We start from the raw sequence: 27,608 nt of genomic DNA, 5'->3' as shown, positions 1-27,608 counted from the left end.
TTCTAATGCGGGGAAATGACGCCATCCGGACCATATGTCTCGAAGTTGCGCAGAGCAGTGTGCTCTCTTGAAGTATAGTAGTTTACAGAATGAGACCGGGCAGAAGAACAGCAAGAATGAACAGGTAGTCGTACATTAGCATGCCAGCGGGGTTGTGATTGAAATTGGCTGAGAAATAGATGTTGGTCTTCGAGGCGACACGTTTAGAGATTCAAAGAGTCAAATTGAAATTATCAGGGGGATCGACCGGAGTATCCCGTAGATGGCGCCATATCTTCGGTACATGCGTTTTGTGGCAATTTTGTGGCGTCGCCGGTGCTTTCTTCTTGGTAAAAGACAAGTACCTCGACAACTAGTCAACCCGATACATAGATGTAGGTCCACAAATAGTTGATTATAGTGGGTTTGAATAGTTCTTAATCAATTTTTTTTTCAATCCTACAGGACTCATATTCTGAAGTCCAGGTCGTCATCAGAGTCTCCGACATCGATCTCCTCTCCATTATCGTCTAGATCCTCCCATGGCGGGAAAAACAAGGGCAATGGCACCTCTACCTCTTCTGCAGAACGTAGTATTTTCCCCCGCAAACGGACCGCCGCGACGTGTGGCGCACAGGAGTAGAGGCGCATCAGGGCTAGAATAGGGCACCAAGAACGTCACACCATAAGTGGGGAACAATGACGAAACGCAAGGCCCGAATGCGAACGCACGATAGAAATTTCCGTTGACACCCTCGCGCGAGAGTTTCGTTGATGATGTGACTTTCCATTCCTGAACCACGTACGAGCACCATGCGGTCAGGGTGTCATGATGCGGGCTAGACAATGATCATCAGGAACTTTGCAAACTCACATACTCCGGCCCACCGCCGGCCACGACTGGTAGGCCCGTAGCAGCAGCGACTGGCATCTTTGCACCGAACGCTATCTTTGCTTCTGCTTCATTTCCGCTGTGAGCGATGAGCACGAATCCTGGGCATTCGTAGACTTCGCCGACAAGAGCCTTCCCTACAGGTTGATGCAATACTGTCAAAACGATGTAGAAGGAGGGTGGGGAGTGAAAGACGTACCTTTCAAGATCGGTAGCTGAAGAACAGCTCGTAATTGCGCTTTATTGAGCAGACCTTTAATCTGTGAGTGTGCGAGAATTATTGCCAGTGACCGTTCACGAGAGAACTTCGCAGAAATGGCGAACTCGATAGAGGCGAGTGGCAAGAAATCACTGTTAACCAACACGGACTTGTCAGCTTTACGGCGCAAAGCACGTAGACCAGGTGAAGTAACTATCGCTCACGCAGACACATCCAGCCCCGCGTCAAACAACCTCACGTGCTCAGTCTGCATTACCACCTTCCTCTCCGTGGAGTAAGTCTGCGGCATGTCCACCTGCAACGGCACAACCTCTATGTCCTTCCCCTTGTCTCTCCCACCCGGACTTAGAGTGCTGCTCAACACCCCACCAGCAACTTCACTGTTTGATTTCAGGCCGCTAGCATGCTTGGAGACACGAACAGTCTGTACGAGATACGGAAGGAACGAAGGGTCGAATATGTTACCCTCCTTGAAGAAGAGACCGGTCTCGCGATCAACCGTGCCATAGTCTCCAGGTGTGATAGGAATAGAGGGTTCGAGGGATGCGTAGAGGCCATTGGCGCGAAATAGAAGGTCAACAAGTTTGCGGGATTCGTGCGTTGTCGAACCGAACATTGCGAGTCGGATGCGGCAAGCCTACGAGGATTGTCTGTCGGTAGACTACAGTGGTTCGCAAAGACGAAGAGAGTTGAGCGCCCAGTTCAGGCTGACTGCGCGGATGTACAGTGGGAATTGATTGTTGATGACAGCTAAAAGCTATCAAAAAACGAAGGCCAGATGAAAGAGGATTGCCGGATGCGCTGAGAGGCAATCGGGGCTGAAAGGGGCTGATTGAGAGATGATAACGATTCCCGGGTGGAAGATTTGCACGTAGAGTTATCCTCGGCCTCAACCATCGTGGAAGAAGGGCAGCGATGCATGGCCTTCGTCAAGCAACGCAGTTGAGTGGCATAGCAATTTATGTACACCTCCAATCCAAAGCGCTGCGCCATGGCGATCTCGGGTGTTGAGTAAATTAAACGCGACGCGTTTGAGAAGTGGGGAAGAAAATAGAAGGATTCAGTGGTGAGAAGAAAATTGGATGGATCGTGCGCCTTTGGCAAGAGTAGTCGGTCGTGGTAGGTCGTGGTCAAGAATCAACATGTATTTTCCGCGAGGGCTACAACAGATATCGCGTACGCGTAAATGCGCGCCACGCCACAAGCGCGACGCGAGGCGCCCCCCGCCACCCGTTCTTCATCTCCGTCCTTGACCTTGACCGCGACCATCAACTGCATCGTTGTGTACAAGCACACATTGGTAGACGTGTACCCAGAGAGACTATTATTGTTGTGTCTATTGGAACATTGCGATATAATCCCACCCAAATCCAGTGAGTGCATATCCTTTCTCACGAATCTAGACGAGTACGCGTCGCCGGAGCGTCTATCGCGTTGCCTTTGCAAACTTGTCAAGTTCTATATTCTTCTGCCTTGGCATGGATATTCAGTGGCCCGTTGGGATCGTCTTGTTGTGATTTGAGAAAGATATTCTAGCGGGATCTGGATATTCGTTTTGCGATGGGCGCCTGTCTCGTGATCATTATCTTTCATTGACTTGCTCCTTCTTCCGTCCCTTAGGGCCACAATATCTTTGTGCAGTTTTCCTCCGCTTTCTAGCACAGACACCGCTCAAATACTGGTCTTAAAGGGGTCACATTGAGGTGAGCTCAGCCTTTCACAAATAACTATCCTGTTTCTGATCTCGTGTATCAACTATGACATCTGCAGTTGAACCAAAAATGTCAGAACAAGGTCTCCCAACGCCTCCACCTGCCTCATCGGATCCTGCACCCTCATCTTCACAACCCTCAGTTCCCAATCCCGAAGCCTCTGCAACCACAGCAGTCCAAGACACCTCCATCCCACCTTCCGCTGAAGCACCAACAACACCCACGGCTCCTTCAAGTCAAGCCAGTGCTCCGCCCAGTTCATCTGCGGCATCAGCCACCTCCGCAGTGTCAGCAGGAACTAGCACGGGCCCGGGAAACTCCAGCTCGTCTCTCCACACCTTTCTCGGCCATATCGTGAACAATGGCAACCTCCAGACGCTGGGGAAGAGTCTGGCGAATCTAGCCCATGGGAGAGATAATGAGCTGTGTGGGTTGACACGTGATGGCCAGGACCCGTTGATAATATTGGGAAACATGGCTGAAAGCACACCGGCGAGTGGATGGACGGTCGGAGTGATGTATATTCTGTGCGTGCTTTCCCCACCATCTATTTACAAGTGTCGTCGTTTCTTGCGCTGACAGTCCTTCCTCCTGTGGATTATGTGGTCTTCGCCGTTCAATTGTTTCTGCTATGATGTCCTGTGGCATACTGATGCAGACCTGCCCGGTTGTGGTACTCTGGGAACGCGCCACCGGTGCCAATGTCGTTTATCGCTGAGTTTTGTCGTCGATTTGACCAGACTCAGGCGAGGTTGGTCGCAGACAGAGGTAGGCTATCCTTTTCACGTCTCAATCTTGTTCACGGTCTATTATCCTGTTTCTTTTTTGGTGTCTATGTGTCCTCTGAAATAACTGATCCTGACTTGTTTCCTATTTTTTCCCAGTAACTCCGTTGGCAAGGGGTATTGTGTATCGAGCAGAAGCTCTTGGAAACGTATGATTTACACTACCGTGTCGATTTCTCTACTCTGCTGATCCGTTTATATGTGCTTGCGCGACATTCTATAGATCAAACTAGCTATCCCACCGCTCCATAACTTGTTGAGCCGCTATGCTCCTTCATTGAGCTACCTCACGACCATTCATCCTATCTTTTTGACAGTGAGTAATCACTCTTACTTCTACATAGCGGATCTCACTGACGCCGATCCCTTTTATCCTCCAAAAAGGCCTGCGTCCAAACCAAATCCTACACTGCCGCCCTCCCCGTCCTCTCCACCCCCATCACCGAAATCTCAAACTCCACCACGCCATCACCCTACTCCCCCGGCTCCGAATCCGCCTCTTCACAAGTCCCGCTCTCCCCAGATCTGACCTACCAAGACCATCTGATCTACCACTACCTCGGAGGTATCGCCCTCGCCGCGCTCAAGAAATTCAAACTAGCCGAGGAGTTCTTCGAGATCTGCGCTAGTGCGCCGGTAGGACTGCCTTCGAGCTCTTCCGGGAGGAATGGCGGTGGGAACAATGGCAGCCAAGGTAATAATGCTGGAGGGGCAAGTGAAGGAGCGAGTGGTAGTGGAAGAGGAGGGGCTGCATCGAGGTTTGGAGCTTCGAGTATGAATGTCATGGCTCCTATGGGCCGTGGAAGTGGTGGTGCGGGAGGAGGTGGAGATGGTGGTGAGGGTAGAGGTGGAGGGAACGGAGAGAGGGGCGAGAGGGGTGGTGAGGCGAGTATGTTGCAGTTGGATGCGATGAAGAAGTTGGTACTAGTCCAACTCATCCTCTACGGCCAGGTCAGTTTTCCCCATTTTAATCACGATCCGCTGCTACTGCGCTTGTCGAGACTATTATTGACGTCCGGTTTTATGGCTTGTGGCATGTGTGGCGCCGACGCGATCCGGGTTTGCTTGAACTGTAACGGTTTGCATTCTTCGATATTTTACGCGCTATAGAGCAAGCCTCCGCCTCGGTACACGTTTCCGACTATCACTAATAGTATCCGCAATTCGGTCTATGGGGCTTTCGCAAAAGTATACCCGGGCCCTTCTCGGCCGCTAATGCAGATTGTCAACAAGGAAGGCGGCGTTTTTGACAGGGTGAGCGTCTTTATCGACTTCGTATTCTCCCCTATTAGGTACTACTTGCACCGATGCGCTTCATTCGCATACGATCTCTACACCTGATCTCTTCGCCCCTGTACAATCGATAACTAACGCCACAATAATTCTTAGGACGAAAATGCAGGCCTCGTCAAACAGGCTCTATCCCGTGCTCCTCGATGGGCCATCAAGAAACTCACAGAGACCTACCTAACGCTGGGTTTGCGCGAGATCGGAGCCGCCGTCGGGGTCGGGATACCTTCTAATGCTACACCTGTAACCGGTGGAGATGGTGGAGAGGGAGAGGGTTCTGGGGCGAGTAAAGAGGTGAAGTGGAAATCGGAGGATGTGGACGTTGAGATCGTGAGGGGCATTGTGCTTGACATGGTGTGTTGATCCTCCTTTCCTTTCGTTCGTTACTTTGACGTGCCTGTCTTGTCCACTTGCTTACGTTTTCTATTGACTTGGTTGATGAAATTATTAGATCGAACACAAGGAAATCAACGCTTCCATCTCAGCAGATGATACGGTCACTTTCGCCGACGATATCCCTCTACAAGTCTCAAAATCGGACGTAGACAGGGCTCTGGCCGAGGCACAGAGGCAGGAGGCGCTCCTCAGAGAAGTAGAGGGCGCATTGGGCAGGAGCCGAGATTGGTTGGCGAAGGTACGTTGGCTTTCTTCTGTCCTCTTTTTCTCGGCTGTTGGCTTCGATGTCTGCTCGGTCGCCCTCGGTCGGTGTCGGGTAGCTGGTACGTCTCACGACTGTACACGGTCATACACGGTCGTACACGGTCTGCATGCCCTAAGTGTCGTGGCTCTTCACGGCGTATGTGGCCAATATCCTGATATGGTTCTTCGTACACGTATTTCCAAAGTCCTGGATACTTGGAACGTGATCCTTGACTACTCTGAGCTCCAATCGGATCCCTTTGACCTCCGCCGAGCTTTACTATCGAACAGGTCGGAGAATTACGAAGTCAGGCCCTTCGTTTCAGAATGCATCTATTGTCGCAACCGTGCTGTTTCCGCTGATCATATCATTCGCCGAGCGCCACCTTTCCTTGACTGGTATTATTATCACTGCGCTATTTTAGGCAATCCGCTTGTTCGTGCGACCCTGTATTCCGTTTTTGAATTTGAGCTCGTGTTGTGTACTTGGCTTCCATGATGCACCTGACCCAAGAGACCGTTGCCTGATCTTGACCTTGCATTTCCATTACTTGTTACTAATCCAACATTTTTCCCCCTGTTTGTTGTATTTATTCAGGCTATGCGAAGTCGAGACGAGCCCGGTGGTTTGAGCACAATGATGAACACCTCGAATATGGGCATGCAGGAGGACGACCTGATGTCCGGTATTATGGGGCCAGGAGGCAGCGGCACATGGGACGACTAGGGGTGGCGTTTTGAAGGGGGAGGGGAGCGCTTACTGGCGAAATATACGAGAAGGCTGACGTGCTCTGGCCGTAAGCAGTATATACTACTGCATCGAGGATGCTTATTCAAGGCTGTCAGAAGAAATGTGTCCGGTCGTTGGGGCGGCGCTTGCTAACCAAAAAGTCGTGTAACAACTCTGTGTTTGTTTTGTTTTCTTGTCATTTCCGTCTCGTCAGTCGCACGTGTCAATTGCAATCATGGTCTCGAATATTCGTCACTGTTTCGCGGGCTTGTGCAGGAGGCCGCAGGCATGAACGAACGTTCTGGATTGAGCGAGGTGCCGGATTAGGATGTTGTTTCTTGCGATGATGTGCTGAGCGTGAGAGCGGAAGTGGCGAAAGCGGAAAGAGGCTTACGCCATCACGGCTGCGTAATAGGGGCAGAAAAAGAATAAGCGCACCTTGTTTGGGATGTGACTGCCAAAGGGGGCGAGATATTCGCAGAAGATCACAGGGCGGCTTTGAGCGCACGATCGCTCTGACTGTTCGTCGCGGGCGACTGTCTATAAGATCAGAGGTGGCGACCACATTCTCTGTCATCGTCACCTGCGCCGCTCCGCCGTGATCTGGATGTGCTTCCCGTCTAAAAAGCAGAAGAATCTGTTATCCGACGACCCCGCTCCCTCCACCGACAAATCTATAAAGCAGGCCCCAACTCAGTCCTCCAAGCCTCAACCTCCCCCCGTCGAACCCACTCCCGCAGCAGCTGCCAGCACAGTCCCCCCTTCAGCCAACACCACCACCTCACCTGCTTCCACCATGAGCTCTCCAAAGGTCGCCATCATCATCTACTCCATGTACGGGCATATCGCCAAGTGTACGTCCTCTTCATCGCTGTCCTGTTGACCCTCTACTTACGCGTTGTGCTCTTCATAGTGGCCGAGGCCATCAAGGGCGGTATCGAGTCCGCTGGCGGTGCTGCCACCATCTACCAGTACGTCTTTCACGTCCAGTTCATAATGTGATTCGTTCTGACCATGGCTCGCAGGGTTGCCGAGACTCTGCCTGAGGAGGTCCTCAAGAAGATGTACGCACCGGCCAAGCCAGACTACCCCGTCCTCGCCCCCGGTGACCTCGCCCAATTCGACGCCTTCCTCTTCGGTATCCCGACCCGTTACGGTAACTTCCCTGCTCAATGGAAGGTACGCCCTCTATTACGCACTGCGCTTTAGCCCCTGTTCTACCCATTGACAGTTTATGTTCTTCAGACTTTCATCGACGGTACCGGTCAGCTCTGGGCTTCCGGTGCCCTCGACGGCAAATCCGCCGGTCTCTTCATCTCCACCGCTGGCGCGGGCGGAGGACAGGAGTCGACCGCCATCGCCGCAATGTCCACCCTCGTCCACCACGGCGTCAAGTACGTTCCTCTCGGTTACAAGCACGCCTTTGGCCAGCTTACCAACCTGAGCGAGGTCCACGGTGGTGAGTACCCCATTATCCATTATCAGACGCCCGCCCCCTATATATATATCGACCAGCATGCCTCCTGCGTTGCTCGTTGGGTGCATATCATGTTGCTGACGCTACATCAATTCACGTTGTGTTTTAGGTTCTCCCTGGGGTTCCGGCACGTTCGCGGGCGCTGACGGATCCCGCCAGCCCTCCCCTCTCGAGCTCGAGATCGCTACCATCCAGGGCAAGACCTTCTGGGAGAAGGTCTCCAAGGTCTAAAAACCTTTCCTTGTTCTTGTGGTCGTACGAGTAGTGTATTCTGAGACGGCGTCGCTGTAAATATTATCATACATACCGAGGAACTAAATCATCAATGCATCAGTGATTGTACGAAATCATATTACTCAGGTGCTCCGGTGTCGTCAGGCCGCCTGAGTATGCCTCAGGACTTCAGGTCCGTTGGACGTCAAACTGAGTCGCGCTCGAACTCACATATGAATGAAACTGTCGCAAAATTATGGAAGAAACGCGACTGGAGCTTGTCTTCGCGAACATTGCATTCCTCGAACTTGACCTTGAGAAGTACAGCGTTACTGTATTATTTTTGCTCGGGAGCTTGAGTTCATTCGTAATAGTGTGGCCTGCACGCCACACTGTCATAGTGCGTGGGAAAGGTGTGCTTAGCAGGATAGGGGCTCGAAGACTCCAGGGGACACAACGGGCATCTTCAACATCAATCTTGTCTGAACAGGTCTGTACCGAGGAAAACAAAGGATTATGAGACTGCAGCGACACGTTAGACCTGTTGAGGCCACCACTTCAACTCTGGCTGCTTTAGAGTGACATCCTCTCCCACTCGGTCTCCTTCCTCACGCACAAAGACATCAGTCCTTCAGGGATTAAACTTCTTCTTCAATTGCCTGCCCTTCTTTCTACATCCCACAACAACAATACGTACACCTATGTACAGGCTACTCTAAATTGGAATTCGACCTACGTACGTACCAATAAAAATAAAAGTAAAAAGTAAGAATCAAGACTTAGAAAAAAGCTAGAGAGACCAAGAGACCAGAGACCGACGGAAAACAACTAGAACACGATACAGATGAGACGGATGGATGGACGGATGGATGAGGGGATGTATGGCTGAGACGGGGGGTATGTATTACATGCAACATAACACGCTCGACGTCCGATGATCATGATGGATGCAACACTTACTTAGCCAGAACGGATACGGATGAGATTATGGATGATGATGATGGATCGAGACAAAGACACAAAAAAAACTTTTGACCAGACTAGAGTCCCTACTCCACACGCTTTCTTTTTGCCCAGCAAAATAGACCAGGAGAGGGAGGTCTGGTGACTGACTGTATTGACAGGTACACCACTACCAGCTCCAACCCTCCGGGAACATGCTCGAGACGTCGAAGCCGGCCGCAGAGGCGGAGACCTCTTCGATTTGGTACGAGTTGAGCAACGTGTTGAAGGACCAGTCTGCCGAGCAATAATCATGAGCATCATATTGTGAGGTGGAGAAGAGGCGGACAAAAAGGCGTGCAAAGAGTGTCGAAGGGTGTCACGAGAACAAGAACTCGATGGTGGATAAGAGAATAAGATGATAAGAGACAGGAGGGAAAGGTACGAAAACGACGAAGTAAAGGAGGAAGACGAAAAAGAAAAACGCACTATTCGCAATATCCGTCGACTGTGGCGCCGGGTTCATAAGATGTGCCAGGTCGAGTGCCTTCGGCGTATTAGGCTTCGGACTAATCCCAGCTGTTTTCCCCGTGAAAGTGCGGTGCGGCCACGTAGTCGTTTCGTGTCGTTATCGGGATATGGATGTTTTGATGTGCCCAATATCAGTGACAAGATGTACAAATGAAGATGCGAAACAGTCAGTACTCGAAGGATACGCGGGACTACGGACATTAGACAACAGGCGACGGAACTGAATGATGGGGTGGCGGAGCGGAGGGTGTGAAGGAAGCATCGGAAAAAGAAGGAAAGAAGTCGGAGACACCGGAAGTAAGGGAAGAAAGAAAGAAGGGCTTGACGGAGTGCAGAGAACTGAAATTCGGACACCGGAGAATCGGACAACGAACGACGGCACGACGGACTCATAAAACTCTGAGAACGGAGCAGGCTCGGAGACAAAGAAAGAGAAGAGAAGAGCAAGCTCGAGAGCCCACGGCGGCGATGACGCAAAGGATTCCCAGAAGAAGCAAGAAAAGAAGGAAGGAGCGGAGACTCACACATCCCATTCCCGGCGATCCTCCTCAACAGCCCCGCATCCGGTAACGAGATAAACGTGTTCGCCTTGTCGGACGTGATCGAAAAGTCGATCTTACTCCAACCGAGACCAGAAGCGCGCTGCTCCAACACCTTTAAAAGGCCGACGACAGGCAAACGTCAGCACCCAGCTCTCGAGGGACGTTGCTCCTGAGCAGGAGAAGATAAGGTCACTCACGCTCATGATATAACTTATGCCTGCCCAATACCCCTGCATCTTCCTCATAGCCTTCAACATGACAGACAAATTCTGCCGCACGAGCCCGCTCAAAAACGCCGCACTCTCTGACCCTGTGCCCTTCATCCCTCCTCCCCCTACACCTCCTCCCCCTCCGTCACCCATGTTCGAGCCACCGTGCGGTCCCCTCCCGTTTACACCTTGACCCATCCCACCACCCGCACCTCCACTTCCCATCCCCAAAAACCCGTCCTCCATTTGCGCCTCCCACACAAACGCGACTCCGGCAATAAATAAACACTGGTTCATGAACGGCGTCACTACATAACTTTGCTGGTCGAACAAATCCGCAAACACGAGGCAGTCCGCGATCTGTCTTGACGAAGCGAGCGAGAGTTTAATGGACCGGGTGAGGTCGGTCGAGAGCGGTGTGTCGTATCCTGAGAGGTTGCGGCCGAGGTTTGGATGGTGAATGAGGGCGAGAATGCCGTGAGCCCAGAGGTGGAGGAAAAGGAAGGAGCCCTAAGGGATAGACTGGATGAGGAGGCTGGTAGCCGAAGACGCTCAACAGGAGAACGTACCCCGTGTTTATGGTGCGCGTATCTCTTGAAGTTATCGACTGACCATCTATCGGACGCAAGTCAGCAGTTGTCTGACTGACTGACGCTTGGGCGAGCATCAAGTTAAGGGAGCAGAGACACTCACTTCAGGGGCTCTGGTAACGACTGCAAGAAACTAACTAGATTGTTCTGCAGCTGCTGTAACTCTTCCGCCCCCGACGACGAAGCACCGACCAACGTTCTCGGATGTCCTCTTCTTCCATTCTACAATACTCTATCAGCCCACGGGTAAGTCGCTCAGCAGTTGGCGAGACTAACCAAAATATTCGAGACACGTCCGCATATTGTGAACAAACAGACGACCCTGCAGAACGGGTTCGGCAACGCAGGCAGCGTCTCGTTCCCGTCGTTCAAGGCCGGTGCCAATTCGCTCTCAGCTGGGAGGGGGACTTCGATGATGTCATCGGTTATGGTCACGGTGCGACCCGTGCCCAACGAGAGCAATCGATCCTGTGAAGGAAAACCAGAAGTCAGTGCATTTGTTCAGCAACAAAAGAAAATGTGAGCATACCATGATGTATAACGACCAAAAGAGGAGGTTTCCGTCGCATACGTCTCCGTCGACATCTTCAGTCGTCTGTAGATATTGTGTAACGGATATAAAAAAAATCAATTTAGAGCTCTTCGTGCACTGCTGCTCTGCATGAGATTTTTACCTTGTGCAGACCGAGGTCAATCGCCATTCGCATCCCAAGACCAGCGAAGTTCCAAAGCCCACTCTCCGAATTCTTTTCACCGAAAAGAAAAGGAAGTCATGAGTTAGTGATCAACAAGCGATCCGAAAAAGGAGGGAAACTGCATACCTCGCCAAATTCAGCCCACGAAAGCAGGAGCAACCCAGCGGCGATATCTCTCGAAGGCAGCCTCATAAGTGGCATTGCCAACGTCCAGGCAGCGTCGATGTACTCTTGCGGTTTACGTGCAGGAGCGGTTGCAAATCTTTATTCAGCCCCGCGTGTCATGAGCGTGGTCCATTTACGCAGCAAAGATAAAGGTATTAGAGGTGTTGAAGAAAGGAGGATAAGGGGTGGAGCCTAACCTTGCGGCGACAGCGTTCATCGCGTTTAGCAAAAAGGCAGACATACTCCCACTATAATTCAAAAACAGGGTGTTAGTATCCGAACGCTAGCAAACAAGAGCACCTTCGCCCCGTGGTCGAAGCCGACATGAAAAGAGACTGAAACTTACTCCGCCAATCGCTCGTTGACCCTCTCTCTTTTGACAAACGGAAAATGCTGAGCAAAATTCTCAAAGAACACGTCCACGAGACTATGATCGAGCGGTTCGGACGCCAATACCGGTCCAGATGGTGCTGATGGATCATTGTTATTCAGTATACGGGCATGGCCATTGATGTCGTTAAAATTGGAGGACGACGGAGAGTGCGGAGAGGGTAGAGAACCTGAGACGGGCAACGGTGGGATGGCTGATGATCGGAGTTTGATGACGATTCTGTTGAAGCCTGGGTGGATTGCGGTTGATCCCGACTACGATATCGAGATGCGGCGATTGACATTTTCTGTCAGGATCAAGAAAACAAAAGAAGCCAAAGCAGCACGATGCTTACGAAGCGATACTAGAGTGTGAACTTGCATGAGCGAACACGGACAATGGACATGGGCTCCCAGCGTGGGAGAATGCGGACGTGAAGGACATACATAGTGCACTTTCAGGACCGAAGACTCTCCTGGATCGCCTTCTAGGAACGCGATCTGCTTGCTCAAAGCCTCTACTACTTCGTTCGTGTCCACGCTTCTCGGAGACGAGTTCGATTGAAACGGGGGTGGGGGCAAATTATTGACATGGAAAGAGGCTGAAGACCCAATCCCACCACCGTCGGGCACGCCTGGATGTGTAGTATATATCGGAGAGGAGAGAGAAGCGACGTTAGCGAGACCGTTGAGCAAGTCCGAGGACGGTTGAGACGGATGCCGCATGGAACCCATATTGAAAAGCGTAGATGTTCCGGCCTGAAACAAGGACGCGGGCGCCGTCGTAGGATAATTGGGTGAGGATCCCGGGACGGAATTTGCGGGTGTTGGGAGCATGAACGGGACATGAGACTGCGAACGAGGATCCTATAACCATACCGGTAAACAACTTTGCACACGAACAATAGGAGGAGGACTTACCAGATCGGCTCTCGACTGTCCGCCATCGGTACTCGCCTGCGCCAGCCTTGCTTTCTTTTCTGAATCTCGCGCCTTCCTCTCCTTCTCCGCAAGCTCAGCCTCTGTCATCTCCTTCCTCGTTCGCTTCCTCTTCCTCTCGCTTGGCCGCACACACTCCGCGTTTGCCTTCACACAGGGGCCGCAGATGGGCATCCTGTCGTCGCACTTGCCCTTTTTGTTTTTACATCTGAAGCAGGCCAACGGTTTCGGTTTAGGTACATTGGGATCGGGGCCGTAATTTGAGTGCGACTGTGGCGCCGAGTCGTTATTATTGCCTGGACTGGAGCTGCTGCCGTTCTGGGATCCGGAACCGTCCGCCTGAGCTTGTCCGTGCGATTGTGATGGTGTGCCGCTGCCGTTGCGATTGGCGGTGGTGGGAGAAGGAGCAGAAGGAGAAGAGGGTGTCGTAAAATGATAGCTTGGGTTGGATGCAGTCGGGGAGTTACCGTACGCGTGCCAGGATCCGGGATGATGCGGGATATTTGGAGAATGCTGCTGTTGTCCATGTCCTTGCTGTTGTTCGCCTTGCTGCTGCTGGTTAGCATTGGATTGCTGCTCGCTAGCATGTGAGCGAAGGGGCGGATATGGCTGGATGTCGATATTTGTCATGGCCGGTGGTACAAGGCGACGGGGCGGACTTTGACTTGGGCGGAGGCTGTCTGGATATGAGCGATTGCTGGTTGAAAGGAGGAGGCAGGGGGAGACGCACTCTCGAAAAGGACTTGTGACCGCAATCAGTGGAAGAATCCCGGGCGTTTGTGGGGGTGGGGACGACGCGGGGAGCGACCTCTCTTCTCCACACTTCCTCTTTTCCCTCAGAATCTCTCCTCTCGGCTGCCCGGAACGGACCAAACACGAGCTCGCTGACTTCATAAACCCAGGCACGGCCCATCGCGGTCCCTCCCGGTCCTGCTCCGGACCGTCGTTCTCGCCCGGTGGCCCTGAGAGTGCCACTGCCAATTTCTTGCCATAGTACAACTACAGTTCTCTATTCGTTTTACTCCCGTACAGGCTACAGCAGTTCGACATACACTTCGTAAAATCGTCTATGGTATGCTTCTCCTTTCTTTCTTCGATGTCATCCATCTTCCCAATAAAATAATCACGATCCCCTACTCCTTCCTGTACTTCTGGTAGTAGTGGATGAGGCCGGTGGTCTGGGCGAGGTAACAAATTAGCCAATGATACAGAGTAGGGTCAGTCAAAAGGAGACATACCGAAGAGTCGTGGCCCTTCACATCGTCCGGCTTCTCGAGCTGCGCCAGGATGTTCTTCGCGAGGACCTTACCGAGCTCAACACCCATTTGGTCTATACATCGAAATTAGCACACGTCCGCGGATAAGAAGTACCACGACCCACCGAAGGAGTTGATGCCCCAGATGACACCCTGCGTGAAGATCTTGTGCTCGTAGAGCGCAATGAGCGAACCGAGAGTGGCCGGCGTAAGGAGAGGGAAGATGATGCTGTTGCTCGGGCGGTTACCCTCGAACACCTTTGACTTGACGAGAGCCTCGGAAGCCTTCGAGCCGACCTCCTGACGGACTTGCTCCTCCGTCTTGCCGAAAGCGAGCGCCTCGGGCTGAGCAAAGAAGTTACTGAGGAGGATGCGGTGATGGAGTGAGTTGCGGATCGGGTTGTGCGTCGTGGCGGGGGCGAGGAAGTCGGTCGGGACGAGCTTGGTGCCTTGGTGGAGGAGCTGATAGAATGAGTGCTGGCCGTTCGTACCAGCAGCTCCCCAGATGATGGGCTAAACAGGGCGAATGTGACATCCAGGTGAGTGTGTGCTGAGCGCCACGATGAATAGGTAGACATACGCCAGTCTGGTAGTTCACACGTTCACCGCCCTTGGTGACGAACTTGCCGTTTGACTCCATGTCGCCCTGCTGGAAGTAGTCCGCGAACTTGTGCAGGTACTGGTCATAAGGCAGGAGTGCATGGGTCTGCGCGCCTATAGATTTGGTCAGTAAATATTCTATGGTAAATCTAAACCAAGGAACCAAGGATCGTACCATAGAAGTCGTTGTACCACAGCCCAATAACCGCCAACAACACTGGCAAGTTGTTCTCCAGCGGCGTCTCCCTGAAGTGCTTGTCCATATCATTCGCACCCTGGAGCAACTCCTGGAAGTTGTTGAAACCAATCACGAGCGCGATCGAAAGCCCGATCGCACTCCAGAGACTGTACCGACCGCCGACCCAATCCCAGAACGGGAACATATTCTCCTTCGAGATCCCGAACCCAGTAACCGCCTTCTCGTTCGTCGAGAGCGCGACGAAGTGCTTCGCGACATGCGCCTTGTCCTTCGCGGTCTGGAGGAACCATTCCTTCGCAGACTCGGCATTCGTAATGGTCTCCTGGGTGGTGAACGTCTTGGAGGCGATGATGAAGAGCGTGCGCTCGGGATCGCACGCGCGCACAGTCTCGGCGAGATGGGTGCCATCGATGTTAGAGACGAAGTGGGCCGTGAGGTCACGCTTCGAGTAATTCTTCAGCGCCTCGGTGACCATTACAGGTCCAAGATCGGAGCCACCGATACCGATGTTGACGATGGTGTTGATCGTCTTTCCAGTATATCCCTTCCACGACCCATCCCTCACCGCATCGGTGAACTCCTGGATATGCTTGAGGACGTCTCCGACCTCATCTACACCAGGCTCCTTGGTGTTCAGCTTCCCGAACCCACGAAGAGCAACGTGCAGTACGGCACGGTCTTCGGAAGTGTTGATGTGCTCTCCGGCGAACATCTTGTCGCGGTATTCCTCGACGCCGGCCTCGCGGACGAGATCGAGGAGGGTTTTGAGGATGGGCTCGGTGACTAGATTCTTGGAGTAGTCAAGGAGGAAAGTGTTGGCGGGGTTAGACGAGGAGACATATTCTTTGGAGAACTTGGAGAATCGAGCTGGGTCGGATGCAAAGAGATCTTTGAGGACGAGCTGGTCTTTCTCGGAGGTGTAGATCTGCTGGAGCTTCTGCCAGGCAGAGTATTCTATACGTCATACCAGTACCAACGCAAAGCATCATTATGAGCAATCTGGATTATTTGCGCAAGAGTTGAGCGAACACACCAGATGCGAGTTTTCCGGACATTGTCTTGATGTCGGCGATGCCTTGCGTATGGGTAGAGATGGAGGACGAAAGGAGGAGACGGCCGTCGGAATAGGGGAAATCTTTATAGCGATCACTTTATCTACCGCCGTGGGAACAAGATGACGCGCACTCGGCTCGATGAGAGTTGTTCCAGCCTCGTCCGAGCCGGTTGCCCACTTTGAATGCACAACCTTTCACAGACGAGCAACGTTTGCAGGTTCAAAACACGCCTACTGGCCATAGCAGGTCTTTAACAGGCCAATCACGTCGGGTTTTACCCTAATAAACTCTCTAGCTGACATACAAAGCAACTGGTTGGCAAGTTGGCTTGCGAATGTTTGCTTCGGCCATACACGGAGCAGGGTATGGGCAACCTTTTCCCGGCCGTTTCTCACCAACGCCTCCCATGTCCTACGACGTCTGTAAACGATGATGTATGAGTGGCGTGCCTACCGATATCATCTCCCAGGCTACAGCACGACACTTTGTAGGAGTACTGCTTGGACAATCCCACACAAAGATCCAAAGTACGATCCCATCCCTAAGCCCCGTACAAACTGAGGGGCGCCGTAGAAGTCGGATCGTATTGTACTTCATCATTTGTTGTGCGACACAAGGAAGGGACGATCAGTTGACTGGAGAATGATGGAAGACAACGACCAGATCCCCGACGGATATTGCAGTGACGATGACCGCCGAGGAGACCCTGCCAGTCAAAGCTGTGATGACCAGAGGTTTCAGCATATCTTTTTCTTGATGACTTACCATGTCGTTCTAAAATGCCGCGAGTAAATTCTCGATGAGGGCTGATCTCTGCGACAACCTAAGTACTTCTCCTTGTACCGTTGTGTTGAAAGTCTTGACCATACGCCACACAGTGCCACAGCGGCGCTTCAGAACTTCGAACCTTCTCGGATCTTGCCGAGGAAGCTTTCTTCTAACCTCCATCTTAAACGCGGTCAAGTCTGGTGAGTCTCCGTATTCAAAGGCTACGTATCGGTTTCCGGACACTGACTTGGATCTGTCGTGGTTTAATCTGCTTGTTTTTCGCTGTATATGCTGTTCAGGCCCCTGTGATCGCATAAAATTCCTGTAGAAGAATCCGACATTTGCGCCACAACGCGAGCCATTGTTCCTGTGTTTATATCGAACATCGAACCGAGCTCTATGGAACGACCAAAATTTACGCCAAAGCATCTGGCTGCAGATGCTGTACTTGACTACCCTCCACTTTCCGGACGGAATGCCCAGCCCTGGATCCCCATCATCACATGTCCTGCAAATTTTCCAATCGAACTCGTAAGTAAGCAACAATTCCCCAGTCGTTAACTTCAACGTCCTGACATGTACATGCTGTATGGTAGTTTGAGATAGCTATATCTCAGCTAATTCATCACCCAGAATATAACTCTACCCTCATCCTCCGATCGGAAGTCGTCGAAGACGTCACGGAAGATTTTCCATCATCCATTCCTTCGCTCGAAGGGTACATCCCTGTAAGAAATATACATCGCAAACTTCTCCCAAGGCGACCTACACGTGACGCAGGACTGGAGCAGCACTGCACACTGTATCTTGCCTCTGACTTGCCATCCGACTCTGATGGTCCTCCCTCGCCAAGTCTCGTCTTGACACCCATCGTTGCACCGGATACCCCACTCCCATATTATCACCCTACAGTATCTCATCTAGCGTTCCGCTACGTTTCTTCCTCCCAATCTCTTCGCATCGAAGCCCTCCCGCTTGCCGGTACTCCGCTTGATTTCTCATCACGCCTCCACCGAACTTGTCTCGCCCTTCTCGAAACGCTTCACCGCTACGGCTGGGGCGCACAAACACAATACAAGAAACGAGTTACACATGACTGTCTGGTGAGCCGGGAGACATACCAGGATTTGTATCTCGTGATGAGGGAAAGGCACAAGCACCTTGTTGGGGAGTGGAAAGAGGTTACGGATCCATTGAAGCATGTTTTTGAGGTTTAGCCATTTTTACACTTTTGCCTTCGAGTGCTGATGTTTCCTCGTCAAGGATATTGGCATCGCCACGTTCTTGATTCTTCTGTGGAAAGAAACCTACGAGCCGTCAAGCGCTCCGAATGAGACCACTACCGGCATCAAGGATGACTACGACACTGAGCCGTGGAAGCAATGGCCCCGTCCACCAGGTGGTTTTGTGGATCTAGGGTACTTTTCCCTCTCCTCCTATATAAATCCATCAATAACATTCCTTTGGACCGCTTTTATCTGCAGCTGTGGCAACGGCCTCCTTACGCACATCCTCATTGCAGAAGGCTATTTTGGTGTCGGCATTGACCTCCGTGCGCGCCTGTCATGGTCGCATTATCCTGCATCTACCCAGGCGGCGTTACACATCGAAGCCCTCGACCCTACCATTTATGCCACCCCTCCCTGCCCTCCGGATTCTTCCACAGTGACCGAAACGCTCACCAAGGACACAGCCTCACGCCTCGAAAGAGGGTGTTTCATCATCGGAAATCACGCGGACGAACTGACGCCTTGGATCCCCGTTCTTTCCACGTTGTGCGACGCCTCAGGATATTTGTCTATACCATGCTGCGCCTGGGTGTTCGACGCCAAGTACGAGCGCTCGAGGGACGTTCCCTATCCTTTACCGCTAAACACCGTCGAGGTTAATTCCGCGACTACGAACGGAGGCACCCTCGATCCACAAACCGAGGCAATCACCTCTGATACAGACGAGCACCCCTCACAACAAGAAATCCTCTCCAAATTTGCAGATTCCCTAAACCTAGGTGGAGACGCAACAAATTCGAATTCAAGCTCGTACTCCATGTATAGAATCTGGCTTGCGTCGTTGAGCGTTCATTGTGGTTGGAAAATAGAGTGCGAGACATTAAGAATTCCAAGCACGAGGAATTGGGCTATCGTTGGTGCGCATCGTTGCCTTGTCCTTCCCTTTGCAATATTCGTTTGCGGACTAACAGACTCGACTGGATGCAGGGAGAACAAGGCTAGAGCACAGTGAAGAGGAAATGGAGGATTATAAGGAGCGAGCGGTAAGTATCGTGGATGATGTTAGGAGAAGAGGAATGTTCAAGACGAGACGACCGGAGGGGAAAGCCGGGGATCATTGATCTTTTTGTCTTAACCGTTTATCACACAGAAAACACTCGCACAGTTTCAACTACTAGCAGTAAGTCGACGATCAAGTATTACCGCAATTCAGAACTGTCCATTTTCACCACCAAGCGTACAACAGGCCAAAGAACACATGCAGGTACCCATAAACTCGAGCCACCAATCCACGAGCCGTAACGTTGGTATAAATGCGCCCTGTGTCCCCGAAATCATCAAGCATACAAGGTCGGCCTGTCTCTCAAAGCATACAGATCCAAGCTCTTCACCCTCTTCGGACCGTTCACTTCACCCGACACACCTTCTTGCTCTCCCTCCTCCGACTTCTCGGATCTCTGGGAAACCGTCGATTCTCTCGCACTGGCGTACGCCTCCAAACTTCCGAAACTCTCCCAGTATCCCTCCTCTATGGTCGGCAACCCGCTCAGGGTCCTCATCTCGCTCCTCCTCGCCTGCGTACTATCTCTAAGGCTGCTAATGTCGTTCATGGAGCATCCGCTGCTTGAAATGAACGATGCGGTGTTAGGCAGAGACCTCATTCGCCTGTGTCCGCTCTTGAACTCGTTCTGTCCTGGCGTGGGCGTAGGCGAGGCGAAGTCACAGGAGGATCTGTCGCCAGAAGTCTCTGACCAGTTCATCTGGAAACCCGCGAATGAGACAGACCCGGTCGAGTGTGGACGAGAGAGGAAGTCAGAGCCGCCGGTCATACGCTTCATGCCGGTCGAAATGAAGCTGTCGTCGGCTGTTGATGCAGAAGAGAGTCGCTTGTCGTCCACCTCTTGTCTGTTGACTGGAGTCAGAAGGATCGCGCTATATTCAGCGGGGACAGGTGGGACAGGTGTCTTCGGAGGCGGGAACGGAGGAAGGTCGCCAGGAGGGCTGGGAGGGTGAGGCATGATGTCCGGCAAAGTCGGCGTTGAGCCTAGACGGCTGTCGAAAGAGTTGGAGAGCATCATCCGACCAACGAAACCAGAGGGGATTGTCGGCTGATCGTAGAAGTGTTCCTCCCGGGCGGACACAGAACGAGAGACACTCGGCATGGTGATGCTCCCATGCACCATGCTCGAACGGCCGTCGTCCCATATCTCCGAATGTTTCTCGCCCCTTGAAGCAGTCTCAGCGAGTGAGCCGTGAGAGGAACCGCCCCCGCGGCGGTTTGTAGTGTTGCTCCGGGCAGCATCCTGCTTTCTGCGTCGGACGGCATTCGAGACGAGTTTCACAATGGTAACGACGATTGCCAAAGCGAGGAGGACTCCGATGATGGTGGTTACTATAGAGAGTCTTTCAGATCTGTCTTCCTCTGTGCTGTGGCCGTATGTAGGACCTAGCGGCATATCCTCGACGCTGGACTGAGTAGCGGTGGCGTCGGATGTCGGGGTCGCAGTCAAGGTCAAGATAGACGGTATCACAGAGGGAATGATCAGCTCTGGGGGATGTTCTTGGCCTTCAACGTGCTGAGCATCTTTCGTAGAGCCTTTGTGAGCAAGGCTAGGATCGACAGTGGTGGTTGGCCTCGGTTGACTTGCTGCGGCTGGGTGGAATCCGTCTGATGTGCGCGAGGCGGCAGCAGTAGTAGCTGTTGAATGGCTGGCGGTGGGATTGGCGGAAGTGATGACCTCTGCTTGAGCCGTCGAAATGGGTTGATGTTTAGACGGCGCAGAAGATGTTGGCTGAACAGACTCAGTAGGAGATGTGAGGGCTGTAGCGGTGTACATTTCGATGTCGTGGAGAACGGATAAGAGGTCCAACGTCAGAGGAAAATGTATTGGCGTGTTTCGAGCAGCAAGATGGTGGCGGCGGTGACGAGAACGGTCCATGTGAGCATGTTTCTGACCAAGAGCAAGTCCTTGTCGAGGCGTGGTCTTGCCGTCGATAGAGCGAGGACTACCTGAGGATGCCAATTTATCGGCGGGAGCTGGCAGAGCGAGAACAAGAACTGAGAGCGACGCGAACAGGAAGAGAAGAGTATAGTTCATGATTGCCGGATAAATGAGTGTGTGCTAGGCTGAGCTAGTGGGCTAGAAATGAAGGATAGTGACGCCGGCGAGGGCGGTGTGAACTCTCGCGACGAACTAGACGTGTGGGTACCAGCGGCGGTCCAGGGAAAGAACTATACCAAAGAGATACCCTCACTGTTTGAGATGAAAGTTCAACTCTTTGAACCGAGATATCGCCACCAGGCGTTCAACCATGCACTTGGGGGGCATTCAGTCCGTTCCGTTGCAATCCGCTGCCAACAGTGATCGACTTCAGCTTCAGCAGATCCGGACCTCCGGCGAGCAGAAGAGTAGAGACTTCGACGGGAGTCTGAAATTTGAAGTTCCGACACACCAAAGTTCAAGCTTGTGACAGAACAAAGACAATTCAGATAGTTGTCGACCACATCGATACATTGCGTGAACACCCAGGAACACCTTCAGAGCCCAATAACAAAGTAAAAGAAACTTAGTAAGTAACAGCCATTAACAAGCCACCAGTGTCCTTCCAGAAGACAACTTAGCCAATGGTTGTAGTATGTGCAGTATTATACCGTGATATAAAGTCCAGAGTCCGACTCGAGTAAGAGAAAAGGATAATGATAAATAGAAAGGAATGTGCCGGGAGTGCTGTGCGAGCGTGATGCATTATATAAATTAGTAACTCGAAGCGCTTTGTGGTCCTGGGACACTACGCGAGCTCGAGAAGAAACGGGAACTGGACAAAACACGAGAAGTGGATGTGCTATGGACACTTGATGATGTGTGGGAACCTGACGAGCTTGACGTCAAGTGGGATAGAGAAGAGCTTGTTGATGGTGCAGCTTGCGAAGTACTGGAGCTGGGAAGCGATTTCTCGTAGATGGGGCAGAGATTCTTCCAGGATTCTGTAGGAAGTCGCGAGTGTTAGCGTCAATCATAAAGGTCCTTATAAAGATACAAAAAGGTACCGGAAGTAGGTTCAATAGCTGGGACGTCTTCAACATCTTCCGCCAAGATAGCTGCAAAGCCAGCTAGAATAACACCACGTTAGTATAGCGATTATGCGTGACGGATAAGGAGTACGCATACCGCCAAGATGCCAGTCAATGTGGCAATGAATGAACCAAGGTCCAGGGTTGTCGGTCTCAAATCGAATGGTGACGAGATCGGTCGGGTCTGACCCGATCATCACTACGTCTCTCCTGACTGGATTTTCGAAGTTGTATGTGCTGTTACCGGCACTCCGAACGACGGAGAAGGAATGCTGGGGGTATAAAAATAGTTTAATTGAAAGCCGGGACGAAAGAAACATGATGCGAACTCACGCCATGCAAATGAATAGGATGGTCGGGCCCTGCATTTGCGACGCCAGGAAGAACGATTTCAACCGATTTACCGGCCTGGATCGGGAAAATAGAGCCTACAGAGGGTCCAGCTTTGATTAGCATCGGGAATCATAACCATCACATTGTTCCGCTTGCCTTTGGGGAGCAATTCTTGAGCGGCTTTTGCACCAGATAGGATCTGAAGCAGGACAGGAACATCGGGGCTTTCATATGGAGTAGCACCGTTGATGCTGAAAGTTCCAGCGTTGAAGTCCTAAGAGGGACGGGTCAGTGTTTTATGGTCACTGGAGTCAGGGAGAGTGCTAGACCCACCAAGACTGCGGCCATATTCAAGTTGATATCAGCTCCTCCAGGGAAGGGCTTGCCAGGCTGGAATACAATAATACGTTAGTATAACACTCATGCTCACGGGGTTATGTATGTGACGCACTGCCTGGGGGTTCTCACGTGCCTGTGGAAGGTATGTCAGAGCTTATTTCCCAATAGTTTATACACAGACGACTTACATGAAGGTTGCTCTCAACGAGCGGAAGGGTACTGTTGACGAGAGGGGTAGTTGGATCTACGCTACGAGCACCTTTGTACCTCATAATGGCAGAGTTCTTGCCGTTCGTGAACGATGGGTCGTTGAGATCAGGCAGTGCGCGCATCCCTGTCAAAATCATTCAGTTATTTGATTCCCGAAGTCGATTGCGAACAGACGACTGACAATAGTTATCGACTTTCTGGTTGGCATTAACAATAACCGAATAACGTTGGCCTGGACGAGTGCTTTAGTAAGAACATAATATCAATATTTTTTAAATCGGAAAGGGATTTTACCAGCGTAGACGGTGATGGAGTCCACAGTCAGAGGGTCGACGTTGCTACCATCAGCTTCTATGACAGTCATCCTGTGCTGGTCGATTGAGAAAACGAAAGACGTGTCGCAGGAAAGACCAATGATACGGAAACGGTATCTGAAAGAAGCTATTAGAAACTCGCCTTTGGACAGAAGCTAACGAAATTTTTTACCGTTTGTTCTGCTGTACGTTGACGACAGCCAAGGGAGAGTTGGGGCCACCAGTATAACGTCCAAGGCCATTGATCAGAGTCGAGTTTGGGGCGCTAAAATTGTTGTGATATGTTCAGTATACTTGATGACCATTCACGGACGCGGGACGCTCACGGTAAACGAGGCGGTTCCGTGGAGACGTAGTGATACCTAATAAAAGCGTAATCAGTAGAGATCGAGTGGTACTATAAGAGCATCTGATGGCTTACCAGTCAGCGAGCGTGATGACAGTGCTCTCTGTTATTTCTCAATCAGTATTTCACACCCCTGTGAGAGTTTATACTAATGACTGACCATCATCGACGTCGTACAGGTGAGCGTATCTGAGGTCATATGAATGTCAGCATGAGAGCCTAACCGCAGAAGTGGGAAACGTACGGGTCTTGGGGATCATACACGATGAACGGCCCACGCAAACCGTCACAATACTGGGCTCCTAAATGGCTATGATACCAGAACGTTCCAGCCTGCGAGCAAAATCAATCCGTTCCCTTGCATCAATGCCTTTTCTTCTCCGTGTAAGCGAACGCAGGCCACTGACCTGATCTGGTACTTGGAAGTCGTACTGGAACGAGTTTCCAGGCAAGATGGGGCATTGCGTGACGAAGGCCGCTCCATCGTAAGCGTTCGACTTGTGCTGGTTGATTCCATGCCAATGCTATTGAACATAGTTAGCGTATTCTACATCGCCCTCGTCAATGGCACCCACGATAGAGGTCGGGGTCAACATAGACGTATCCTTCAAGTCATCGAATACGTTGATCTGAAATTTGTCGCCCTTTCTTCCCTGAATTGTGGGTCCGGGGAAGGTACCACCAGCGACGACGGTGCTGAGAAAATTAGAGCGTCGTATTCAGCGACGATGCGAGGGAGCTCAATAGAACGAGAACACCCACTTTCGTTTATACCCGTCGGGAGATAATTGCGCGTTGACGATGTGAAGGTCAGTGACGGGTCCAATGGTGACGGCGTTGGACCCGATAGATAAATAAGCGATTAAAGGGATGAAGAACGATAGGCGTAACATGATTAAAGAGCAATAAAATGAGATAAAAAGATAGTGTAGAAGACACAAGCCCTAGTGAGACGGAACGATGAGGAGAATCTCACTCTACCGACACGGTCTTTATAGCTTGAGGATGAGTGAGCGCTGGGCGCATTATGAAGTCTGTCATGAGCCTCGTACGCTCAGTGAGACGATTATGTCTCGCCTATGGCCACAGCTGATCGAAGCGAACCTCTGCCTCAAGCCTGGGCTGTCATAGTCGAGCCACAGTGGCATCTGTGCTGAATCAAGGACATGCCCGACCTAGGAACGCCATTGCAGAATGCGTTTGAGCAATTGATGCGATAAGCGGTGTAAATGGAGGCGTACCTGCTCGAGCTTTCAGCGGAAGCCGCTCATGCAAGCATTCCAAGGAATGCTGAGAAATGTTTCACACCGAGACCTCCATGTTATTCAAGCGAATCGTGTTATTTCAACTCGCAAACGACACTTCTCTGGCTCTCATACAAAGATATCATGATCATACATACTGCTAGTACATACTAAGCTGTCAACATCAGGAGACGCGACTCACACAATCGGAAGACATACCACTTACTTTTAGGTCATGTCAATGTCGAGGTACGAGGAATTGTGGGAACAATCCCCTTTGGCATAGGCGACGGAGCAATTCACTGAGATGAGGAGGCGCATCAATGTTGGCATCACTACGAGGAGTAAGGATTTCAATCCAGTGCTGGAAAAGACACCTCCATGTCAGCGCACACAATCACAGCAAACAGGGCGGCGGGAAGCTTGGATAGAGCGGAAAGCCACAGACGCTTTCCGGATTAGCCCTGTGTCAAGTTGTGGGGAGAAGTGCCACATCGACGCTTCAGACTCAGAGTGCTTTTGAATTCGGGTCATTTCGGAAAGCCGATGTAACGCCATCCTGCCCGCCCGGACCGTTGCCTCGCCACGTATCGATGCTTCCTTGTCTCTTTCATGTCGGACTGGGAACTCTACGCTACACACTATGATTTCTCTTGGGGTAGTTCTGTTGCAACTCTTTTTTTTGTCATGACAAAATTACCATCCAGTAAATCCGAAAAATGCTACATACAAATGTCACGATAAAGCCGCCCGATCAAAACTTAGCAGCACGCCAACCCTTGTACCGAAAGTCCTATTGACACCCTTGTCAAGCTCAGAATCTTTTCTCCGTTTGTGATTTTGCGCTATGCTGGTTTGCCTGCCAGACACTAGTGCATGACCTTCGCATACTGGTACTTGGCTCCGTCACTTCGACCCAACATTTCCTTCGGAATTAGGCATTGTCTCCATCAATGGTGTCAGTCGAAACGCCTATGCGCTTTGAAAGTGTCATCACAGCTCCCGAACCCATGTGAAACTCGCTACGGTGAGCTATGCTTAACGGCTCTCCATGTCCACCTTAGGACCATTCTGTTCAAATTCTACTTTGTTTTTCTGCTTCTTCTTCACACTCATAATACGAATTATTCCAGAACTGTACCGCAGACAGAACTGTTGGCGCAAGTGCCATTTAGAAGAGATCATTATTTGTTACGACATCAAGAGACCGGGTCAGTGCTTTTTATACAAAGGGGTAATTGATATTGACGCCTATGGGGTATAGATAGTTCACACCGCACTCAAGTGCCTTGGCGGTCCAGTTTGCTGTCCTATAAGCTCCTGCACGACCTCAGTACATTACTACTGCCAGTGCAACAGCCGCCCTTCGGAACGCCCTAAACCACAAACGCATCGACCGAGGCATTGGTCGGAGGCTCGCTCCCCTCAATATATCTAATTCTCGAGTCATCGCCGCATTTGTGCAGGCGTTAGTCTCATCGCCAGGTGAGGCCCCCGCTCTTATGCTGTGATCCGGGTATCGTCTCCGCATACGGCCCCTCCGTGGCGCTTCTCATGCCCGCTCACCTCCTTCAAGAGCAGGAGTAAACGTTTAAAGGCTTTCTACGTCCTCTACCGACATCATGACACTTTGCAGGATCATATTTGAGTCTAGATTGGCTTCAAGTCCTGTTTCTGACCTCGCCTAGATCAAACCACCGGAGCACGACTTTGAAGGGCATATACTCAGACCGCAAGGAGTCGAATTTCGGGAATTCGTGGAGATAAAGGGCTTGTATAGTGCCTGGTGGTGAGTGATTCCCCTTGTCCAGGGTGGTCGCGTCATACTGCAGGTTTGACATCCCTGATGGCCTTCTTGTGGCTCAATAATATGACTCTTGGTGGTGCGACCGCGTTTCCATCATCTAGAATACGTGCTGACTACCCATTCTCCTATTTCTAGGACACGAAATTATGCGTCCCCTCGCCCGAGATTGATCTAAAGGATGCGGATTTGACGTGTCATGACACCGATAGTGGTGTTGGGACATGATACGGCCATTTCGGCACGCCACAGCACAACAGTGTCATCTGCTTTGTACCTTGATGCTGCCGCCCGTTATGGTTATTTCATTGTAGCCCGACGACGCCCTTGCTGTCGAACAGTCTGTCCACCCGTTTTGCACGACATCACCCGAATTGCCGATCATTGCCGTTTACCATCGCTCATGACATTCGGTCGCGAAGCCCTCGGAGGATGTGGCGAGCCACAATACGGACGATACCCCCACCATATCGAACGATTACTGTGGCGGCAAAAAGAACACTTCGCTGTAGTAAGCATTCTCCATGGCTCAAAATCTGTACCACGAACGCCTTAGCACAGTTCCATCTCTCAAGCCTTGCAGTCGATGATGATCAAGCTCATGTTTTAATAGTCGGATCGCACATCTAGTGCGGGGCGAACGCTGCCGCTATTTCTATCGCGCTTTATGTAATGGCGGTCTCATACCTTCCTTCCCTTCCTCAACGTGGGCTTGACGGAGAGACACAAATTCCCGTGCGGGGCGAAATCTTCCGACATCTCCATCGCAGTATTCATTGCTGCCTCTTGATGTGAGCTTGACGGAAGAATGCATGCCTGTTCCGGGGCGAACGCTGCCGATATTCACTTCGCATTTTAATCGCTGTCTCTTGACGTGGTCTTGACGAGGAACACGCTGATCTGCACTTACACACTGACAG

General features: G+C 51.5%; 8 protein-coding genes across 8 annotated transcripts; 3 read left to right on the top strand and 5 right to left on the bottom strand.

Moving 5' to 3' along the window:
• Positions 1 to 402: 402 nt before the first annotated feature.
• On the bottom strand, positions 403 to 1,780 carry STEHIDRAFT_121214 (uncharacterized protein). The gene is made up of 5 exons (XM_007303778.1): positions 1,295 to 1,780; positions 1,071 to 1,222; positions 854 to 1,008; positions 712 to 772; positions 403 to 635 (listed from the first exon to the last, which is right to left on the bottom strand). The coding sequence occupies exons 1-5, from the start codon at positions 1,705 to 1,707 to the stop codon at positions 448 to 450; spliced, it is 969 nt and encodes a 322-aa protein (XP_007303840.1). The 5' UTR covers positions 1,708 to 1,780; the 3' UTR covers positions 403 to 447.
• Positions 1,781 to 2,906: 1,126 nt separating this feature from the next.
• Positions 2,907 to 6,478, top strand: STEHIDRAFT_121213 (uncharacterized protein). Its single transcript, XM_007303777.1, has 9 exons — positions 2,907 to 3,330; positions 3,462 to 3,571; positions 3,688 to 3,737; positions 3,812 to 3,904; positions 3,973 to 4,539; positions 4,699 to 4,842; positions 4,978 to 5,232; positions 5,330 to 5,512; positions 6,116 to 6,478. Exons 1-9 carry the CDS (start codon positions 3,278 to 3,280, stop codon positions 6,242 to 6,244), a joined length of 1,584 nt encoding a protein of 527 aa, XP_007303839.1. The 5' UTR covers positions 2,907 to 3,277; the 3' UTR covers positions 6,245 to 6,478.
• A 341-nt stretch (positions 6,479 to 6,819) lies between these two features.
• STEHIDRAFT_96854 (NADH-quinone oxidoreductase) lies at positions 6,820 to 8,081 on the top strand. Its single transcript, XM_007303776.1, has 5 exons — positions 6,820 to 7,101; positions 7,161 to 7,218; positions 7,273 to 7,426; positions 7,493 to 7,706; positions 7,834 to 8,081. The coding sequence occupies exons 1-5, from the start codon at positions 6,855 to 6,857 to the stop codon at positions 7,953 to 7,955; spliced, it is 795 nt and encodes a 264-aa protein (XP_007303838.1). The 5' UTR covers positions 6,820 to 6,854; the 3' UTR covers positions 7,956 to 8,081.
• A 494-nt stretch (positions 8,082 to 8,575) lies between these two features.
• STEHIDRAFT_168323 (uncharacterized protein) lies at positions 8,576 to 13,549 on the bottom strand (the record flags this gene model as incomplete). The annotated part of the gene is made up of 15 exons (XM_007303775.1): positions 8,576 to 9,176; positions 9,369 to 9,458; positions 9,935 to 10,064; positions 10,150 to 10,671; positions 10,731 to 10,776; positions 10,855 to 10,973; positions 11,028 to 11,219; positions 11,281 to 11,346; positions 11,426 to 11,497; positions 11,573 to 11,708; positions 11,809 to 11,859; positions 11,958 to 12,256; positions 12,337 to 12,345; positions 12,428 to 12,847; positions 12,902 to 13,549. The coding sequence occupies 15 exons, from the start codon at positions 13,547 to 13,549 to the stop codon at positions 9,070 to 9,072; spliced, it is 2,907 nt and encodes a 968-aa protein (XP_007303837.1). The 3' UTR covers positions 8,576 to 9,069.
• A 355-nt stretch (positions 13,550 to 13,904) lies between these two features.
• STEHIDRAFT_121211 (glucose-6-phosphate isomerase) lies at positions 13,905 to 16,076 on the bottom strand. Its single transcript, XM_007303774.1, has 6 exons — positions 16,008 to 16,076; positions 14,951 to 15,928; positions 14,756 to 14,889; positions 14,301 to 14,688; positions 14,158 to 14,249; positions 13,905 to 14,097 (listed from the first exon to the last, which is right to left on the bottom strand). Exons 1-6 carry the CDS (start codon positions 16,027 to 16,029, stop codon positions 14,053 to 14,055), a joined length of 1,659 nt encoding a protein of 552 aa, XP_007303836.1. The 5' UTR covers positions 16,030 to 16,076; the 3' UTR covers positions 13,905 to 14,052.
• Positions 16,077 to 17,196: 1,120 nt separating this feature from the next.
• Positions 17,197 to 19,149, top strand: STEHIDRAFT_96843 (DUF1613-domain-containing protein; the record flags this gene model as incomplete). Its single annotated transcript, XM_007303773.1, has 5 exons — positions 17,197 to 17,328; positions 17,394 to 18,008; positions 18,061 to 18,215; positions 18,282 to 18,943; positions 19,014 to 19,149. The coding sequence occupies 5 exons, from the start codon at positions 17,197 to 17,199 to the stop codon at positions 19,145 to 19,147; spliced, it is 1,698 nt and encodes a 565-aa protein (XP_007303835.1).
• Positions 19,150 to 19,363: 214 nt separating this feature from the next.
• STEHIDRAFT_156574 (uncharacterized protein) lies at positions 19,364 to 21,124 on the bottom strand (the record flags this gene model as incomplete). Its single annotated transcript, XM_007303772.1, has 1 exon — positions 19,364 to 21,124. One exon carries the CDS (start codon positions 21,122 to 21,124, stop codon positions 19,364 to 19,366), a length of 1,761 nt encoding a protein of 586 aa, XP_007303834.1.
• A 788-nt stretch (positions 21,125 to 21,912) lies between these two features.
• Positions 21,913 to 24,533, bottom strand: Shlcc8 (laccase; the record flags this gene model as incomplete). Its single annotated transcript, XM_007303771.1, has 19 exons — positions 21,913 to 21,932; positions 21,961 to 22,011; positions 22,075 to 22,137; positions 22,196 to 22,370; positions 22,432 to 22,526; positions 22,588 to 22,705; positions 22,738 to 22,821; positions 22,883 to 22,903; positions 22,959 to 23,104; positions 23,162 to 23,212; positions 23,275 to 23,411; positions 23,467 to 23,559; positions 23,621 to 23,656; positions 23,716 to 23,743; positions 23,801 to 23,829; positions 23,885 to 23,973; positions 24,048 to 24,164; positions 24,216 to 24,336; positions 24,403 to 24,533. 19 exons carry the CDS (start codon positions 24,531 to 24,533, stop codon positions 21,913 to 21,915), a joined length of 1,605 nt encoding a protein of 534 aa, XP_007303833.1.
• Between the last annotated feature and the right edge of the window lie 3,075 nt (positions 24,534 to 27,608).

The sequence above is a fragment of the Stereum hirsutum genome (assembly GCF_000264905.1).
Source record: "Stereum hirsutum FP-91666 SS1 unplaced genomic scaffold STEHIscaffold_6, whole genome shotgun sequence".
In the NCBI taxonomy this organism is placed as follows: Eukaryota; Fungi; Basidiomycota; class Agaricomycetes; order Russulales; family Stereaceae; genus Stereum; species Stereum hirsutum.
The sequence above is the reverse complement of the archived record's forward strand: the minus strand, read 5'-3'. Positions and strand labels throughout refer to the sequence as shown.

Excerpts from the sequence above, each read along its gene's own strand:
- STEHIDRAFT_121214 (XM_007303778.1), bottom strand. The coding sequence starts at position 1,707 with ATGTTCGGTTCGACAACGCACGAATCCCGCAAACTTGTTGACCTTCTA. Across the intron at positions 1,009-1,070 it reads TCAGCTACCGATCTTGAAAG|GGAAGGCTCTTGTCGGCGAA; the intron begins GTACGTCTTTCA and ends ATCAACCTGTAG. Across the intron at positions 636-711 it reads TGTCAACGGAAATTTCTATC|CCCTGATGCGCCTCTACTCC; the intron begins GTGCGTTCGCAT and ends GCCCTATTCTAG.
- STEHIDRAFT_121213 (XM_007303777.1), top strand. The coding sequence starts at position 3,278 with ATGGCTGAAAGCACACCGGCGAGTGGATGGACGGTCGGAGTGATGTAT. Across the intron at positions 3,572-3,687 it reads GAGGTTGGTCGCAGACAGAG|TAACTCCGTTGGCAAGGGGT; the intron begins GTAGGCTATCCT and ends ATTTTTTCCCAG. Across the intron at positions 3,738-3,811 it reads GAGCAGAAGCTCTTGGAAAC|ATCAAACTAGCTATCCCACC; the intron begins GTATGATTTACA and ends GACATTCTATAG.
- STEHIDRAFT_96854 (XM_007303776.1), top strand. The coding sequence starts at position 6,855 with ATGTGCTTCCCGTCTAAAAAGCAGAAGAATCTGTTATCCGACGACCCC. Across the intron at positions 7,102-7,160 it reads GTACGGGCATATCGCCAAGT|TGGCCGAGGCCATCAAGGGC; the intron begins GTACGTCCTCTT and ends TGCTCTTCATAG. Across the intron at positions 7,219-7,272 it reads GGTGCTGCCACCATCTACCA|GGTTGCCGAGACTCTGCCTG; the intron begins GTACGTCTTTCA and ends CATGGCTCGCAG.
- STEHIDRAFT_121211 (XM_007303774.1), bottom strand. The coding sequence starts at position 16,029 with ATGTCCGGAAAACTCGCATCTG. Across the intron at positions 14,890-14,950 it reads GTGGTACAACGACTTCTATG|GCGCGCAGACCCATGCACTC; the intron begins GTACGATCCTTG and ends CCAAATCTATAG. Across the intron at positions 14,689-14,755 it reads GTGTGAACTACCAGACTGGC|CCCATCATCTGGGGAGCTGC; the intron begins GTATGTCTACCT and ends CGCCCTGTTTAG.